The sequence below is a fragment of the Dermacentor variabilis genome, chromosome 7 (assembly GCF_050947875.1).
Source record: "Dermacentor variabilis isolate Ectoservices chromosome 7, ASM5094787v1, whole genome shotgun sequence".
In the NCBI taxonomy this organism is placed as follows: domain Eukaryota; kingdom Metazoa; phylum Arthropoda; class Arachnida; order Ixodida; family Ixodidae; genus Dermacentor; species Dermacentor variabilis.
Genome location: NC_134574.1, coordinates 154,039,861 through 154,055,986, shown reverse-complemented (window position 1 = coordinate 154,055,986; position 16,126 = coordinate 154,039,861). Strand labels below are relative to the sequence as shown.

At 43.4% G+C, this 16,126-nt stretch overlaps 1 protein-coding gene across 1 annotated transcript in view; it reads left to right on the top strand.

Annotated features, from left to right (window-relative positions):
- unc79 (UNC-79 domain-containing protein) overlaps positions 1–16,126 on the top strand; it is a 96,752-nt gene that overhangs the window by 51,732 nt on the left and 28,894 nt on the right. The window contains exons 36-43 of the mRNA XM_075699716.1: positions 194–376; positions 1,997–2,135; positions 3,750–5,233; positions 7,998–8,468; positions 10,116–10,467; positions 12,467–12,581; positions 13,903–14,160; positions 15,869–15,907. Coding sequence (XP_075555831.1) covers positions 194–376; positions 1,997–2,135; positions 3,750–5,233; positions 7,998–8,468; positions 10,116–10,467; positions 12,467–12,581; positions 13,903–14,160; positions 15,869–15,907 — 3,041 coding nt within the window. The remainder of the gene's footprint in view (positions 1–193; positions 377–1,996; positions 2,136–3,749; positions 5,234–7,997; positions 8,469–10,115; positions 10,468–12,466; positions 12,582–13,902; positions 14,161–15,868; positions 15,908–16,126) is intronic.

Genomic DNA, 16,126 nt, shown 5'->3' with positions numbered 1-16,126 from the left:
AGCATTACCAGTTAACTTGCTGCAACAGAAATCGAGTTAGAATGCTCAATTCTTCTGGACTAAGTGAAATGCAGATAAGTTGGCAGTTTAGGTATGAGTACTGATATCTTTTTTTTTTTTCCTGAAAAAATCAGATTGTGAAGTATCAGTCAGGGGATTCTTGGGCAAGTGTTTAGGCTCTGTTTAAATGCAGGTGCTGGACTACAACTTCAAGATTGGCAACATTCTGCTTAGCACGTGTATGCCCGTGCTCATCTACTGCCCATCGCCACAGCGTTACTCCCACGAGCACGCATCTCCTCGATACTCGCTGTGGCTACTTGACCCACCTGCACGGCACTCCTGGCTCAGGGCTGTGCTTGTGGTCCTCTACAAGGTGGCGATACAAGCATTGTGTATTTCTTTGGTTGCTTTAACAGCTTACTTTGGTAGTCTATTTGTTAATCTCGTTTAATTCTTGTATAACTCTCCTTATCCCTCTCATTTCATTGGTTTCTTCTACAGAAACCAGTGTGACTGCCAGCATTGCAGTTTAGCATGTAAAATTTCATACAAAAGCCATTTCTCTTAAAGCAGGCCTCACATGCACCTCTTGCCATGGGCTCAGTGCAGCTTCGAGATTTTAGTTGTGATAGGCTCCTAAAATCTTTCAAAGATGGGCATGGGCATTAAGTTTTACAGGAGCTTTTGTCCAGGGTATCAAGCTGGAACCGAACAGAAAAGCGAAAACAAAAATGAAAATGTTATTTTTGTTCAGACCTGAACTGAACTGGAACGTTACAATTTTTTTTCTCCAGAGTGAAACTGAAAAGACAGAAGTAACGGTTTTCAGTTAAGGCTGGTCACCTTTTCTGGAGATTTTCATCCATGCATTGCCTACAATTGTGGCTCAACTGTGCTGCCTCATTTGTAAGCACACACCACATTCCCGTGATTTTAAAAGGAACAGCACCGTAAGAACGGTTTTTAGCATATTGTGTCAGGGGGCAGACTATGTATTGTGTCAATGCAGCAATATTGCATCGCATTTGACACGTAGACTGGCTAGACTGTGATTCGTGCGGAGCACATATACTTGTTGCTTGTCCCCAGTATGATGTGAACAGCAGGCATTGATCTCTTCATTGGTGTCAATTAATAACAGGCTGCTCAGTGAAAGAGTGTTACTGGGTCATTGATGGGACATATCAATGAAACGAGCTATCAGGGCTGTCTTAGAATATTTAGTTAACACAGGTTAGCATTAATGGCTATGAATGGGCACTTCGAACACGAAAGTGTGCATAATCGCATCCTACTGCCTGTCCTCATCATAACTCCAGAGTCCCCTAGTTCTGGACGACTCTCTCTCTCTCCCTCATTAAGGCTTCTTTTCACATATATCCCAGCATTGGAGCTGAATCTACATAATTATTTTGTAACTACGTGTGGCCTGAAGAACAAGAACAAGCATAATCTTTTAGGGCAGCTTAGCAGCAGTGTGAAGTTTTATTAAAAATTAAATTTGTGCTTTTTTCTTGTCATTATCCTTCAGTTATGCTAAAGAACCTGAACTGGTTCGAACCAATTTTAACCTTTATTTTTCACTCCGGTGTGGAACCGAAACTGAAACAAAAACCGAAATGAAAAAGTTTCGGTTCGGCACACTGCTTATGGCAGGCCTTAGTTCTTCAGTTTAAAGAATAATAATCTATTTGATAAGTCTGTAAGCACTTGTTGCTGCTTTCTGAATTTGAAGGTAAAGAAAAGTTAAGTTGCCTGTTTTGGGTGTTCTTTATTTTTACAGTTCTAAAACTTGGAATTACCTCCGAGGCACTGTATGAAAACAATGTTTGTATATTAATTACATCTTCCACATAAAAGTATTTTATACGAAAAGAAAGAAACATGTGGTTTTTATGTTGAGATAAGCAACTGTGAAGCTTAAAATATATATAGTATATAGGGACATTATTATGCAGTTGTATAATATGGACTTTTTTTTTTTGCCTTTCAGTTTGACTATGGAGTGCCACCTTTATCAAGACAAGTGCAAATGTTGGTGCGAATTTTGCTAAATACTTTGGATGCTCAGAATCATCAATGCAAGAGCATTCCAGAACCATTCTTAAGTCCCGTTCCATCACGCTCTCGAGGTGAGAATGCAAGCATGCAAGCATGCTCTTTTTATCACACTGTATTTGAGGTCGTGTTCTGGGTTGTAAATTAACAATCTTAGCTCAACGGCTATAGAGTCAATTCTTCAATGACCACACATTCAGTACATCGAGATATTTGTCAATAAACCAGCAAGTGTACTGTGATATTGCATGCATGAAATCGTAGTCCACAAAATAGGCAATATAAAGCAATTGAACTTGTGTTGGTAACAGAACCTTAAAAGTTGAAATTCTTTTGAAGGACAATCACACTTGCCAAGCTTGGCTTCCTTGCCAGAGTGTCTCAAAAGAAGGCACATGTTTGGCATCACACACCTCTGTTGTTTTCATCTGAAGGTATCTCACTATACAACAGCAAGTATACATTGCTGCCAGAGCCATTAAGCAGCCCTTGTGAGGTTTCGCTTTTCTCACTCATCAGAAACTTGTGCTTCTTCTCAAATCCTTTCAATGTGATATAAGCATTTTCTGCTAAAAGTATGAAACTTTGTAAGCACACTATGTACCTAATAACAAAAAAGGGGGTTTATGATTTGTATTTTGCAGCAGCAGTATCCTCAACTACTCGGAGGATGTTCTCTGTATGCACTTTCCACGTTAGTGTTGAGTCTCTGTACATGAGCACCGAATTCTTTGGCCTATTAGCCTGATGTAGGCTGTAAAACATTCATTGGCTATGTTGACCCAGCTTTCTTACGTCATTCCACTGCTTTCTTTTCATTGAAGTATCTACAGTGCAAACATTTATGATGTAGAGAGTTACAGCGTTGGTTGTGCTAATAGTAGACTACCTTCGGGACATGCTCTGTTCAGGTGAATTCTTTGATGAAGCTCAACTGTATGAGTACTAATATTTAGTTCCTATAGATATTGTGCAACTTTGAAGTTGAACATTTGATAGGACAAACAGATATTTCAGGTACTTTTGTATATCTTGCAAAGAGATGCATCATATTTGTGCTATTTACGAAGACATAAATTTTGCTCATTGTGGTAGCTCTGTTGAAGTCTTTTTAAAGATTATGGTTACAGCTTAAACCTTGTGTTACTAAACAACAGTGATTCTATAATTTTACATTATGATTAATTAACCTTACTGCAACATTGCTATATAGAAATAAAAAAATGCCACAAGGAAAATTTTGAGCTGAATGTAGCTGTGTCTTTTTTCTTAAATTGCTCTCTCTTACTACTCTGCACACTCCACTAACGGATTTCGTAACAGCATCCAAAACGAGGGACATAAAAAAAAAAAACATGCACACACATACAATGTGTCTCTTCTATGTCATTTGTTTCCTGCTGTTAGACGATCATGAATAAAAAATTTGCCCGAATTTCTTCTATATTGAATTTGTTCACTAAGGCTTCTCTAGTGAATTTATTCACAAGCTTTGTAAATTTTATGCCTGCAACCCACATCCCTAATAGATCCTGGGCACTTTCATGTAAACCAATGAAAAAAAGCTTTTTTTTGTTAAAAGAAACTGACTTAATTGTGCAGTGAAGGTCACATGATGATAGCTTGGAAGATTTAATGTACTGTGTGGTACAAATTAGCAATGTGTATTTCTTTTTTCTTTCATACAGATCTAAGTACAGCTTCTGTTGACCTCGAAAACATTCAAGAGCATGATGGGAGCACTCCCCTTGACCTTGGCCTTGCTGGAGATGAGATCAGGTTTGCATTTGGGCCTGGTACCACAGCAGAAGCTAAAGCCAGCTACCATAAGCCTCTGGTGCGCGACATACATGACACTGGTAAGGAAACGGCAGACCGTGCACAATGGAAAGCACTAAAGTTGGCAGACTTCAGCTGCTCCGGAGATGAAGATGAAGCAGAACCAGAGCTTGAAGCCATCCCTGAGAGTCCCAAGTCTGAGAGTTCAGACATGGCCGAGTTTGGAGGCGAGCTCGAGGCCCTGGCCCCTTCTGTGCCAATGGCAGAGCTGGCAGAGCAGGCAAGAGTCAGAGTGGTCAAGGACATTCTACCTGGACAGGAATCAATCAAGGTTGTTGATACATCATGGCAGCTGGCAGAAGAGCCAGTGCTCGTGGGCAGCACACCGGTTGATTCACAGCCGGTGTCTCTCGTGCCATTAGGTACGGATGGCCAGGACTCTTCGCAGGTCCACATTGAAAAGTCGTTAGCGGAGCCCATGGAGAAACCCACACCGAGGTCCCCACAAGCAATAGCTCCTGAGAAAGCAGAGGCAGATGCAGAGACAAAGGCTGTCGACGACAGGTGCAGAGAGGCATCGCAGAGCCCTTCAAAATGGCAGAACTCTTCCAGTGTCCCGCCAGACCAGAAAACTGCCACAACTGCAGCAGTTGCTGGCAAGTGTGGATCCCCTCAGCCGAGGCCAGAGATCCGCCTCCCGGACGTGCACCCGAGCGACATTAAGGGCAAAGTTGCAGCTGTGAAGAAGGTCTTCGAAGCGAGAGCCACATCAGACGCGGCGGCTGCTTTCGCATCTTCTCGCAAGAACGTAGTGTCCCTGGATACTAAACTGATGACGACACCGAAAGAGCGTGCCCTTCTCACTTCCAAGTCCACGACTGATATTGATGATGGGGAACAGACAGGTTCAGCGCCACTGAGTCCCAGCAAGTCTCCCAAGCCTCGAATCCATCGCATGGGGGCTGTCGACCTTGGCTCTTTGAGAGTCAAGGCAGGGTCGCCAAAGCCTAGTCCTCCCAAAGATGCCACTTCCGCTGACGATGCCCTCACAGCAGCTGTGAAGTCTCCAAAGAAAGTGCCAAAAGATTCGACAGCTGATGCGACAACCAGTAAGGTTTCACAAGATTCAAGATCTCACCAGGTGGTAATGAGCCCCAAGAAGACATTCTCGGAGCCAACCACACAGTCGAAGTCACCTGGCGTGTATGTGAAGGAACCGGCGACTGCCCAACGGTCCCTTGACATGCTGACCGCCAAGCTGCGAAGTGCCGTGCCGAGGGAAACCGTTCACAGGACCAGGTCGGAGAGCAGCCAGGTGACAGTGCCAAGGCCACTGCCACCAGCCTGCAATGTGCCACGGCAACATGGTCCCATTGTGCTGGAGCCACTCATGGTATAGGGCTCCCCTCCTTGAATTGGCTACGATGTGTCAAAGCACCTCGTTTAAACATGTTATTGTGACTGCTGGAATGAGCAAGTGTTAGTCGCATGGTTAAATTGCTTGCATCAAAATTATTATCGAGATATCAATTGTAAGGACACTCCAAGCGAATTTTCACCGTTACTGTTGCTTTGAGGTTCCACATATATTTAGATATATGTATGGAATATGCCATGTTATGCTGTATGCCATGCTGTATATGTGAATTGTATTGCTGCACTATTCTACCTACCGCTAAAGTTGCTCATACCAGGTCTTGCATTCTTGAAATAGTTATTCCCCGTAATTTTGACAATGGCAGCCCACAGACAAGTGTCATGAAACATAACACTCACAGCACATGCCTTTTGTCCTAGATATTCTCAGACTATTAAATATTAAAAGTGCAAAACAGTATCAGTGCTCAAACCGGAAAGTGATATAATTTTACTGGCATGGTTCTTTACGGGTGGCATATATCTACGGCCTGTGCGATGTGAGGGCTTGCGATGACATGGCGTGGTAAAGCTTTTAAGAGTGGCAGAAAGTTTGGCGCACTCTGGTATATTGAGTCCACGTCAGCTGGATGCATATCACATATAGTTAGAACGACGTCTGAGATGTCCATGCGCAACGCTAAACCTTGCTATTGCAGTCAGTGCTTCGGCGATTGGGCGAAACTGCCAATTTTTACTCCCCGTGTCTTTCAGCTCACAATCACGTTATAAAACAGAATTCAAAAAAATGCAGTTTGAGGCCTTTATTTCACACGCACGTTCGCGCATGCACACACAGAGACGTAACTTGGTTGCCGCAAGGTTATAATTGAATTGAAGTTTACGCACTTCTTGAAAAACAACTGCTTATTGTTGACGTTTCAGCCAGAGACCTATGTTTCTCAGGACGGAAAATAAAATGTACAGAGTCAGTCCTTATACCAGTTTCCACAGCTTAAAAAGAAAAAATGAGAATAAAAAAAATAAGAAAAGGGAACAAAGGAAAGTGTGTGTGAAAGAGAGAGAGAGTAAAGACAAGGGTTTATGCCATTGGTCACTGAAGCATGTGTAGGAAGGGCTTACTTTTATGAGGGTGAGGTTTACGAGGGCATTTGCATATTTTTAAATTTTAGCGGATGATAGTTGTATGTGTGTGTGTCTGCGTGCGCATGTGCACACACGCACACACACACACACACACAACTATCATGCACTAAAATTTAAAAATATGCAAATGCCATGTAGTGGCACAGAACCAAAGTAATGTTGTTTGTCGTCTCTTGGAGACACTCAGATTATATTTAGCATTCCACATAATTACATAATTAGTCTTAATGAATTAATCAACTTCTAAAATATTATACTTAGGTGAAAGGTTTCAACCAGAATATTGTAGAGCAACATGAAAAACTCCTGATACAGCTTTCTGTTACTCAATACGTGCTACATAAATGTGTTTTTCCGAGCGTGAAAGAAGCTCATGAATACACGCAAAGTGCTTTGAGCGGCCAGTCACACGGCAATTTCAGAAAAACACTATTATGTAGCACGTATTGAGCAACAGAAAGCTGTATATTTGGGAGTTTTTCATGTTGCATTGCTTCTGCAGCACAGCATGCTCAGGAAAGGAAAACGCTTATATTGGTTGTGTGCATGGTCTTATGCTGAAATAAGTTGAACCATTGTATGAGATGCACTGAAAAAATTTTGGGGAAAAACGGCAGCTCATCCCCATATTAAAAAAAAATGTGCCTTAACTTGAAGCTTGTGCTTGACTTGCTCAAGATAACGCCAGGCATGAACGCACCAAAAGAAATGCAGTGAGCATCTTGAGCATGTTCACGCCAGGCGTCATCTGGATCAGGTAAAGCATGGCCTTCAAGTTAAGACGCACTTCTGAATACCGGCGTTATATTCTGGAAAATGTGGTACATAAATTTTGATGATGTGCAGATGCTAGTCAGCTTTCTCCATGCCTTGCATTATAACTTGCTTTGTAATTTAGAACTTATCCAAAGTTTATGAATTGTGATTTTCCCAGCTTCTGCTTTAGTATTTATTATCTATATTGAGCCATTTAACTGGTATAATAACTTTGGGCCAAATACAGAACTCTGGCATTCAAAGTAATGCAGCCTAAAATGCACAACATGCTCTCTCCACAGCTGTGGCTTTCTGCTGGACATTAGGCCATGGGCTTGGGTTTCCAGCCATAGTTACCAGATCATGATGAGGGCAGAGTGCAAACATTCTTGTGCACTGGTGTTTTAGTTCATGTTGCAGTAATATAGATCCCTTCAACATGATGTACCTGTCAGCCTAGGTGTATAGCTTAGAGCATCGAACCTCATCAGTCGGTGCAAGCCACCTGATGGAATGCACGAGAATGACGAAACACGGAGGCACGCACGAATAACATAAATGCACGGGACAATGCGCTGCTTCAAACTTCCTGGGAGTTCGTGTTATTCATGTGTCTCTATGTTTTGCCATTTTCACACCAAATAACATGAGTCTCGGCAAGAACGAACAGGCCCAAGCCAAGACATAAAGAAATTTTAGGCTTGCTAAGTATATATAGAGACTTCGGGTGTACAGAAGAATGGAAAAAGGTAAACAAAGGAATGCAAAAAGAGTACAAAAGAACGTAAGCAGGGCATGGGGCTTTGTGCGTGCATGGACTCTTGGGTGTGCTATTTCTTAAACTCTTGACTATTGCCACCCGATGGAAACACGTGCAGGTAAGGCCAACTCCAGAGCGGCTGCTGCCCATTGGCCCACAGCCCAAGGGTACCAAGCCGTTCATGCCCAAGCAGCTCTCAATGGGCAGCCTTGGTCCCGGAGCCGATTTCCGCTTTCGACACGAGCCAAGACAAGCCGACGTCTTCCTCCTGGAAGCCAGCCGAGGCGGGGGCATGCAGACGAGGCCAGGTGTTGGTGCCCACTTTGGAGGCGCGCTCCTCGGACCCCAGCCTCTTGGCCCCATGGAAATTCCGTCACTAGAAAGGCTGCTGCCTGTAGGGCCCATGCCCACACGCCAGCCTTTGGATACGCGGAGCAGCCCTGGATCACCCGCACGCCGACTTAAGGCGCGATCGCAGAGCACAGACACCAACCTGGTCACAAAGCACAGTGATCCCGACCTCCTCGCACGAGTGAAGCTCGCCAGCACCGAACACATCTTCACTTTTCCTGACATCCAAGCAGTTGAGGTGCGTGAAATGCTGCTCCGGGCCGATTAGTCCCCTCTGAACTTTCAGTGCAATAAGGCACAGTAACACAGCACCAGTTCTATGCTTCTGTTTGCTTTCTTTATCTGCGTTTGTTGCCCTAAAGTATTTTACGGTGCGTTCTATTCACTAGCCTGGAAAACTTGAAAACCACTCAGAGCTTTGCGATGCCTAGAAACTTCTGGAAAGAGTTGAGACCAGTGCAAAGAATTCGTTTGGCTTAATCTTTGGGAACCAATCTGAACGAAGCAACATAGTCATGCAAACATGCGTAAATGCTCTAAAAAGGTGCAAAGGACAGTCAGACAAGGTAGACAAAAACGAGCACATGTCCTGTCTACATCATCACCTGTGTTTTATATAACATTTACACATTACTGCTGATGCGTAAAAGCGTATCAGCATGCAATTGTTCAGACAGACTGGTGCACTGTTGCCGGTGCACTGTTATTTACGGTCGCGTGAAACCTAAGTTGCACATTCCTCTTGCATTGCCTTCCACGCCATAGCAGTTCAGCATGTCTGTGTACAGTATGATTCACTCTTAAAGAGAACACCTTACTAGTATCCCAGGGCTGAATAGAGATCGTATTTCACATGAAAGCTTCCAAAATTTACGAAGGATGTTTGTATAAAGCTTCCCATGAGCTGTATTATTCTCAGAAAGGTTGAAGAAATGTAATTTATGTAAGTTGTATTCCATTCAGTAGAAGTACAGCTGTTCTTTTTAACAGTGGACCATACTGTACCTGCCTTAGTCTTGGTAATGAAGCACAATAGATGGTGGTACTCATCTTAGTCATGACAAGAAGTTGTAGTACATATAACTTGTGGAATCAAAGTTGGCAAACATAACATTATGCTGATCTTAAAATGCATCTGCACAAACACATTGTGGATATTCGTGCTACCTACTGTTGTGGAGACAGGTCCAAAGATTTCCGCATTCTAATAATGGTAATTATTGGTGTAGTCAGTAATGATCTAATTGAAGTACTAAATAGAATTACTTGAAACTGATGAATTTGTAAGTACTTTTCATACAATGTGTGACTTATTGAGATCATCTTTTTTATCAAAGGAGACTTTGAAAGGAGAGAGGTGGATAAATTTGTACGTTTTATACCCGTGATGTTTTACAGGATGCACCATTTTACACCTGATGTTGCACAGGGTGCAGAACTTTATTGCATGAACTACACATCAAGTGCTAATGACAGCGGAGTTATGTAATCAAACCCACAATACAAGTACAATTGTTTAGAGTTGCCCTCTAAACATTAGCATTTCGATGTGTAGCTCTCAGATGTGCAGGTCTGAGATGTGCAGAGTGGAAGCCATTTGGTTGCATCACTAGCTCATAGCTTGTCGATACCACTAAGGCCTTGCAACACAATATGTTTTTCTCGTTGTACTCATTCACCGGTGTATTCAATCAAGAGTTTTACGGAACAACATCTGGTTAAGAGAAAGAAAGCACCATTATTACAACTGGTCACTGACCAATGTGAGAATACGGAACTTGATGTTTCGGGATCTGTACAGATCTCGAAACATCAAGTTTTGTTTTTTGACATTGATCCTGTTGCATTAACGATAGTTCATCTGCCTTTTTTTTTTCCTTGGCAGCCGCAGACAACTCGGAAGGACTCTCCGGTGGTTGAGAAAGCCCACCCCTCCGCGAATTCACCCCAGCGGCAACCGCCAGCACAGACGGCCGGTGCTTCCGCCCCTACGTCAGAAGAGGGCAGCAAAGGCAGCAAAGGTGGCACGGAAGCAGCCGCAGACGCTGCCTCAAAGGAGCGGGTGCGTCCTCAGGAGCACTCGATCAGCGGAGGCCTCATCGACATGCTTGTGAAGGACGTCATCCTGGACAAGGTGCTGAGCGCCGCCGGAAGGGTGGAGACCGCCTTCCTTACCCACGGCTCCAACAGCCTCGAGGTCAAGGACGATGAGGAAGCTGCACCCCATCCTGAGAAAGGTTGGCACACATCTTGCAACCATTCACAGTGTATAGTTAAAGGGCAGTGGTGACGTTGCGATGTAAAAAATTATTCGTATAGTGTTAGCTTTACAGGGAGTCAGACTAGCAAACAGCCATCGCTAGCTGGAAATATGGAATCTGGTTTAAGCAGATGTGTTACCTTAGATTCTAGGACACTTTGAAGGAATAAGCCATAAATCTGTCTGATCGTGGCACAGAGCTGAAATCTACATTGTCTTCTCTGTCTTTAGTGCTGTCTTTGCTTGCATAGTGGACATACTGTGCTCTTTCCCCGAAAAGTTGATGTTAAGTTGGGTGGGCACACTCGTCTTGCAGGGCAAGATTTGCAGCAAACATTTTGAAATGCTGCAAACCAGCTATCAAATAGACCAATTATGATAATCAGCTTCATGATCATCATCAGCAGCATCAGCAGCAGTAGCTTTATTTATGTCCACTGCAGGATGAAGGATTCTACCTGCGATCTCCAATTACCCCTGTCCTGCACCAACTGATTCCAACTAGCACCTGCAAATTTCCTAATTTCATCGCTCCACCTAGTCTTCTGCCATCCTCGACTGCGTTTCCCTTCTCTTGGTACCCATTCTGTAACCCTAATGGTCCAACTGTTATCTAACTGGCGCATTGAATGACCTGCCCAGCACCATTTCTTTTCTCTTGATGTCAATTAGAATATCATCTATACCCATTTACTCTCTGATCCAAACCGCTCTCTTTCTGTCTCTAAATGTTATGCCTAGCAATCTTCGTTCCATAGCTCTTTGCGCAGTCCTTAACTTGTTCTCAAGCTTCTTTGTCAATCTTACAAGTCTCTGCCCCATATGTCAGCACTGGTAAAATGCACTGATTGTACACCTTCCTTTTCAATGTTAATGGTAAGCCTTCAGTCAGGAGCTGACAATGTCTGCCGTATGCAATCAGCTTAACATGCTTATAACATGCGCCCTTATCGCTTTGGTAATCATTAAAAGGGTTAAAAATATCAGAGAAAAAGTAACACACAGCTTGTGGGCACAAGTGGTCAGCAGAAGTCAAAGCAGTACAGCCAGGTGAACTGCCGTAACAGGCTGTCACTGTCCACACAGCATGAAAGTATTGCCACTGCATCAGCATGCATGGAATTGCGGTGCGGAAAATTTCAATGCGAGATTTGTCTCGTATGCATGAAGCTGACCACTATGGGTCAGGTCAGTCATTGGGTTTTTAACCTAGTTCACCTCTCTCACGTTTGCACAAGCACTATTTTACTAGGTCACCTAGCTGTGGCCTTCCATGTTGAGGCAACCCATGCGAGAAAGGAGTATTTGGCCATGACCAGCCACATAAAAAAGCCTTTCTCCCTCAATTACCCGACCCAGCCAGGTTTATGTGCATACTACTGAACTTATTGCTGAAAATAAGACAATTAATTAATCCAGTGTGATGATTATTTTTTTTTTCTTTTGCTGCATACATTCAATGTTATGTTCGTTGGACTCATGTGCACTTGGGTACATATTACCATAACAATGACACATGACACACAAAGAAGAGAATGGGACAGGTGCTTAATTTCAACTGCTTTATTCACAAGCCAAAGTCTGACAGACATGCATGCACAACTTGCCAAACAAATGAAGCTCATCGCTGAAGAGATGAATAGATGCATCATTAATGTGAAGTGGGCCTCCTTTCGTAATACCTCCAAAGTGCCTCCAAGATGCTAACTCGCAAAAATGTCGTTACTTCGTGCCCTGTTCTTTTTTTATGTATCATGTTTATTGTTGCACTACAGCTTGTCCAGCAACAAGTCCTATGGGCACTTTCCAGAGCAAAAATGTAGTCACCGATAAACTTGACGCGGGCACCTTTTTCTTTTTTTAATCCAAAACACTAAATCAGTTGCACATTGAAGAAAGCAGAGTTGCTGCAAGCACATGAACACTAATGGCACACCGTCAAACGCTTCACATTGTCTTTCCTTGCACTGGTGCAGGAGCAAGTGACGAAGCCCGCACACGGCTTCACTATCGCCCCCGCAAGCAGCGCAAATCTGGCCTGAGCACTGTCGAGATTCAGCGTACCCTTGAAGCTCGAGGAGGGGCTGCCAGGTAGGGAGCCTTTCCTTGTGCACCACACACAGGGAGGACAGCACTGGGTAACTTCTGGCAGCTGGCCCTGTCCTTGTATCAAATGTTTAGCAAAACTTGTTTTGTTCCATCTTCTCACAGATTCGGCTTCTGTTCCGAGATCACTGATTGTACCGAAGCTACTGCTGGTTTTTGTTAGAAAAAAAAAAAAAAAAGACTGGCATGTACATCCGTGTTCAATATGAGCTGCAACATGGTGTCCTTGGTCGAAGGCGTTCCGAGACTGTATGGCAGTGCTGACATGAAAAATTGGGTAAACCAGTTTAATTGTCATTGGAAGGATGTTTAGTTCTCCAGACTTTTGTATGTCAGCACCACTGTGCAGTGTAGGGACTCTTTCGAATGCAGGCATTGTGTTACAGCTCAAACTGAATGCGACTGTGCTTAGGTAGTTGCTGTTCACCTCGTATTTATGATGGTGTTGAGTTCTTACGAAGCTATGGTCTCTGTTCTTGTATTACTTTGGGCAAACTTGAAGGGGACGGTGCCATCAGCCTTTCATATTTTAGTCTTTTCTGTCTTACCAAGCCTCTTCTCATAATAAGAGTGGCTTCTTTTTAACTGTAGAACGGTAATTTACTAATACAGCTCAACTTACTTAATTTTTCCTCCTTAGTGCCCCTGTAAGTTTCTTGAACTATTGAAGCTAAAGCCGTCACATGTAGGCTTTTTCGATGTCCTTGGAAAAGCCTTGATGCACTCTTCACAGTCTTTAAATATCTCCAGGTCTTTTTTTTTTTCTTCGAAATGTGTCTGCAACCTGGCGCAATAATGCCTGTTTGATTAGTTGAATTGGGAGTCTCTAATGCTCAAACCAGTGACAAACCTTGTTTCATTGATGACTTTTTAGTTATCAGGATGATTTTGTTTCCTGAACAGTCAAAACTTATTGCATTGTATTACGTAATATTATTACGTGGTGCTTGCGAATGAATGCGACAGTGGTACCTTGAACACAAAGATGAAGTGGTGAAGAAGCGCTGCGCAAGCTGGCAGTTGGCTTGGCTGCTTTATCCCATTGTATATATTGTATAAACACATACGGTACGCTTGATTTTCCTTGACAGACGCGTAATCCCCGTATCAATATGTTCAAAGTGGCTGGCAAGAGTTGCACTGATAGCTACCTTCTGTTTTATCGCTCGTTAAAGTAACATTTAAATTACCATAGGATGGAAGTAACTATTTCTTCTCTTCCACCAACTCATTTGTAACTGTGGCGCACGTTGGGTCACTAAATCAGTGCTGCACAGATGTCGCACATCTGAGTGCATTTGCACAGGCGGGCACGCAAGTCCGAGCCAAGCAGCGGTGGCCCAACCCCGAGTAAACGGCGCCCTGGGAGCAGTGGGGGCGGCGGCGGAGGGCGGGCGGCGGTTGAGGAGGCTGTTCCCGAACGCTGTCCCGAATGTGCCCTCGCTCTGGAACACTACACCGACGAGGAACTGGGCCTCTGCATTGTGCTGCTGGCCACATTTGTGCACCGGCAGCCTGCCCTGGCTGCGCCCCTGCTTCCAGAGATTTTGCGACTGGTCGCCAAGTACGTCCTTTTCTTAGCACCTGTCTTCTTTTCCTGCATGTCTTCTTTAGTTCCTGCTGGCGCACTCTATTCTTTGTCATTGTTTTACTTTAGCCCTTTGAAGGCCTGTCATCTTGTTCTTTCTTTCCTCTTTCCTTCCTTTCTTCCTACCTTCTACTTGTTTTTCTATCCCCTCTTCCCTAAAGAGCAGGCATGCATTGTGCCCCTCGTGGTGGCAGTTACCAGCATGCTCTTTCCCTATTTCCCTATATGTCCTTTGGACATGTGTGTTTTCATATAGAATGATGATGATGATGGTGGTGGTGGTGGTGATGATATTCATTTTAATTGGTCATTCGCTCTCGAGGACTCGGGGGCCTTCTGGTGTCATGGAGAGTAATGGCAACTAAACAAAAGCACTCGTTAACTGCACTCGCATCAAATTATCAGTGATCATATGCTTCCAGAAGATGGACTTGGTGGTTGAGGCATTACAAGCATGAGTACTTGGGGAGGCAGATATCGGTTGGGTACTTGAAAGAACTGAAAGCTGTGTTAGTTGTCCTTGATTCACCCTGAAATTTCAATGCAAAAAGCGCAGGGACCACAGAGGAGTGCAGATGGACACCACTGTCTGTATGCTTCTCTGTTGTCCCTTGTCTCCTTACAATAACATTTTTGAAGGTTAGGTACATGACATAATTAGGCAGGACAGCTGGAGGAGGGTATGCAGAGCACGCACACTGGTAGGAAGCATAAGAGATTTTAAATGGGTACAAAAAAGAAAAAATTGTATCGCCCCTTATTTTTTTTCTTTGTCAGATAGCTGGCAACTCCGTGATGATAGTATAGCACCAGGATTCCTCAGATGCACAACAAATTATTAATTTGTCTCATTTTTATGTGACCGATTCAAATTACGCAGCAATAGTAGCGCAGCCTCATGGCACAGCGTGTGTTGACTAGAGCCTGTCAGTACATCACTAGAATCTGAAGTAGTGGTCACACAGTATCGCAAACCACTGACGCTTGCATCAGTCATCCCGGTGCGGTGGTCGCAGTCTGCACAATGACTGTGTCACGGAAAGCTAGGTGTGCTGCATTGGCCATTCTTTCTTCTTTCACTGTGCAGTTCACATTCAACATAGGCCAAGTTCAGTTGTCTGCCGTCACTTCTCTCAGAATATGCAGCGTCTTCCTTACTTTTTATCCCCTGTTACCTTACTGTCTAAAGCTTTTAGGAAAATAACCAGTGTGTGGGTGTGACCGCTGCACTATCTTGATATCATAAAGCATTGATATCATGTGACCACCACCCCCGAATTTTATGATGTGTGGAAGAGCCATGCTTAATAAGCCTACAACTGTGCTGCTTTGGCATATGCTTTGAATTCATCGCGTTAAATGATTGTATACGATTTTGCTGCACATTGAAGAAATTGAGGTCTCGTACTATTCTTACAGATTCAGAAGCTGTTTAGCAAAGTGTAGGTAAAGAGAAAAATATTATGTCAGTACCCCTTTAAGCCAGTAGAACTCTTTATCTGCTTAACCATTGTTGATTTGTTTGGACTAGGCTCTGACCTTAAATAAACCAGCATAACTTGAGCTAACGGTGTCTGTGAATCAAGTAGAAGTACAGCTACAGTAGACATGCCCTAACTAGCACTATCTAATCTTGTCTAGTGTCAGTTTATTAGAGTGCATGTGTGTATTCATTCTTTTTTAGGGTTGCTTCACAAGTATACTACCCATGGCAGCATGAAAGGTAAGAATTGTTGAAAGGCATACATTTGCATGAGCTTTTTGTCCTGTATACATTTGACGCAACACAGTTATGCAACTTCTTGATAACTGCCTTGCCTATAACTTTCATACTGCTTCTTCTTTGACTCATCATTTCTTGTACACGTATTGTGCATGCAAATATTTCTGCCACCATGTTCACATGAGAACAGGATAAAAATTGATGTTCAGAAAATGTTTC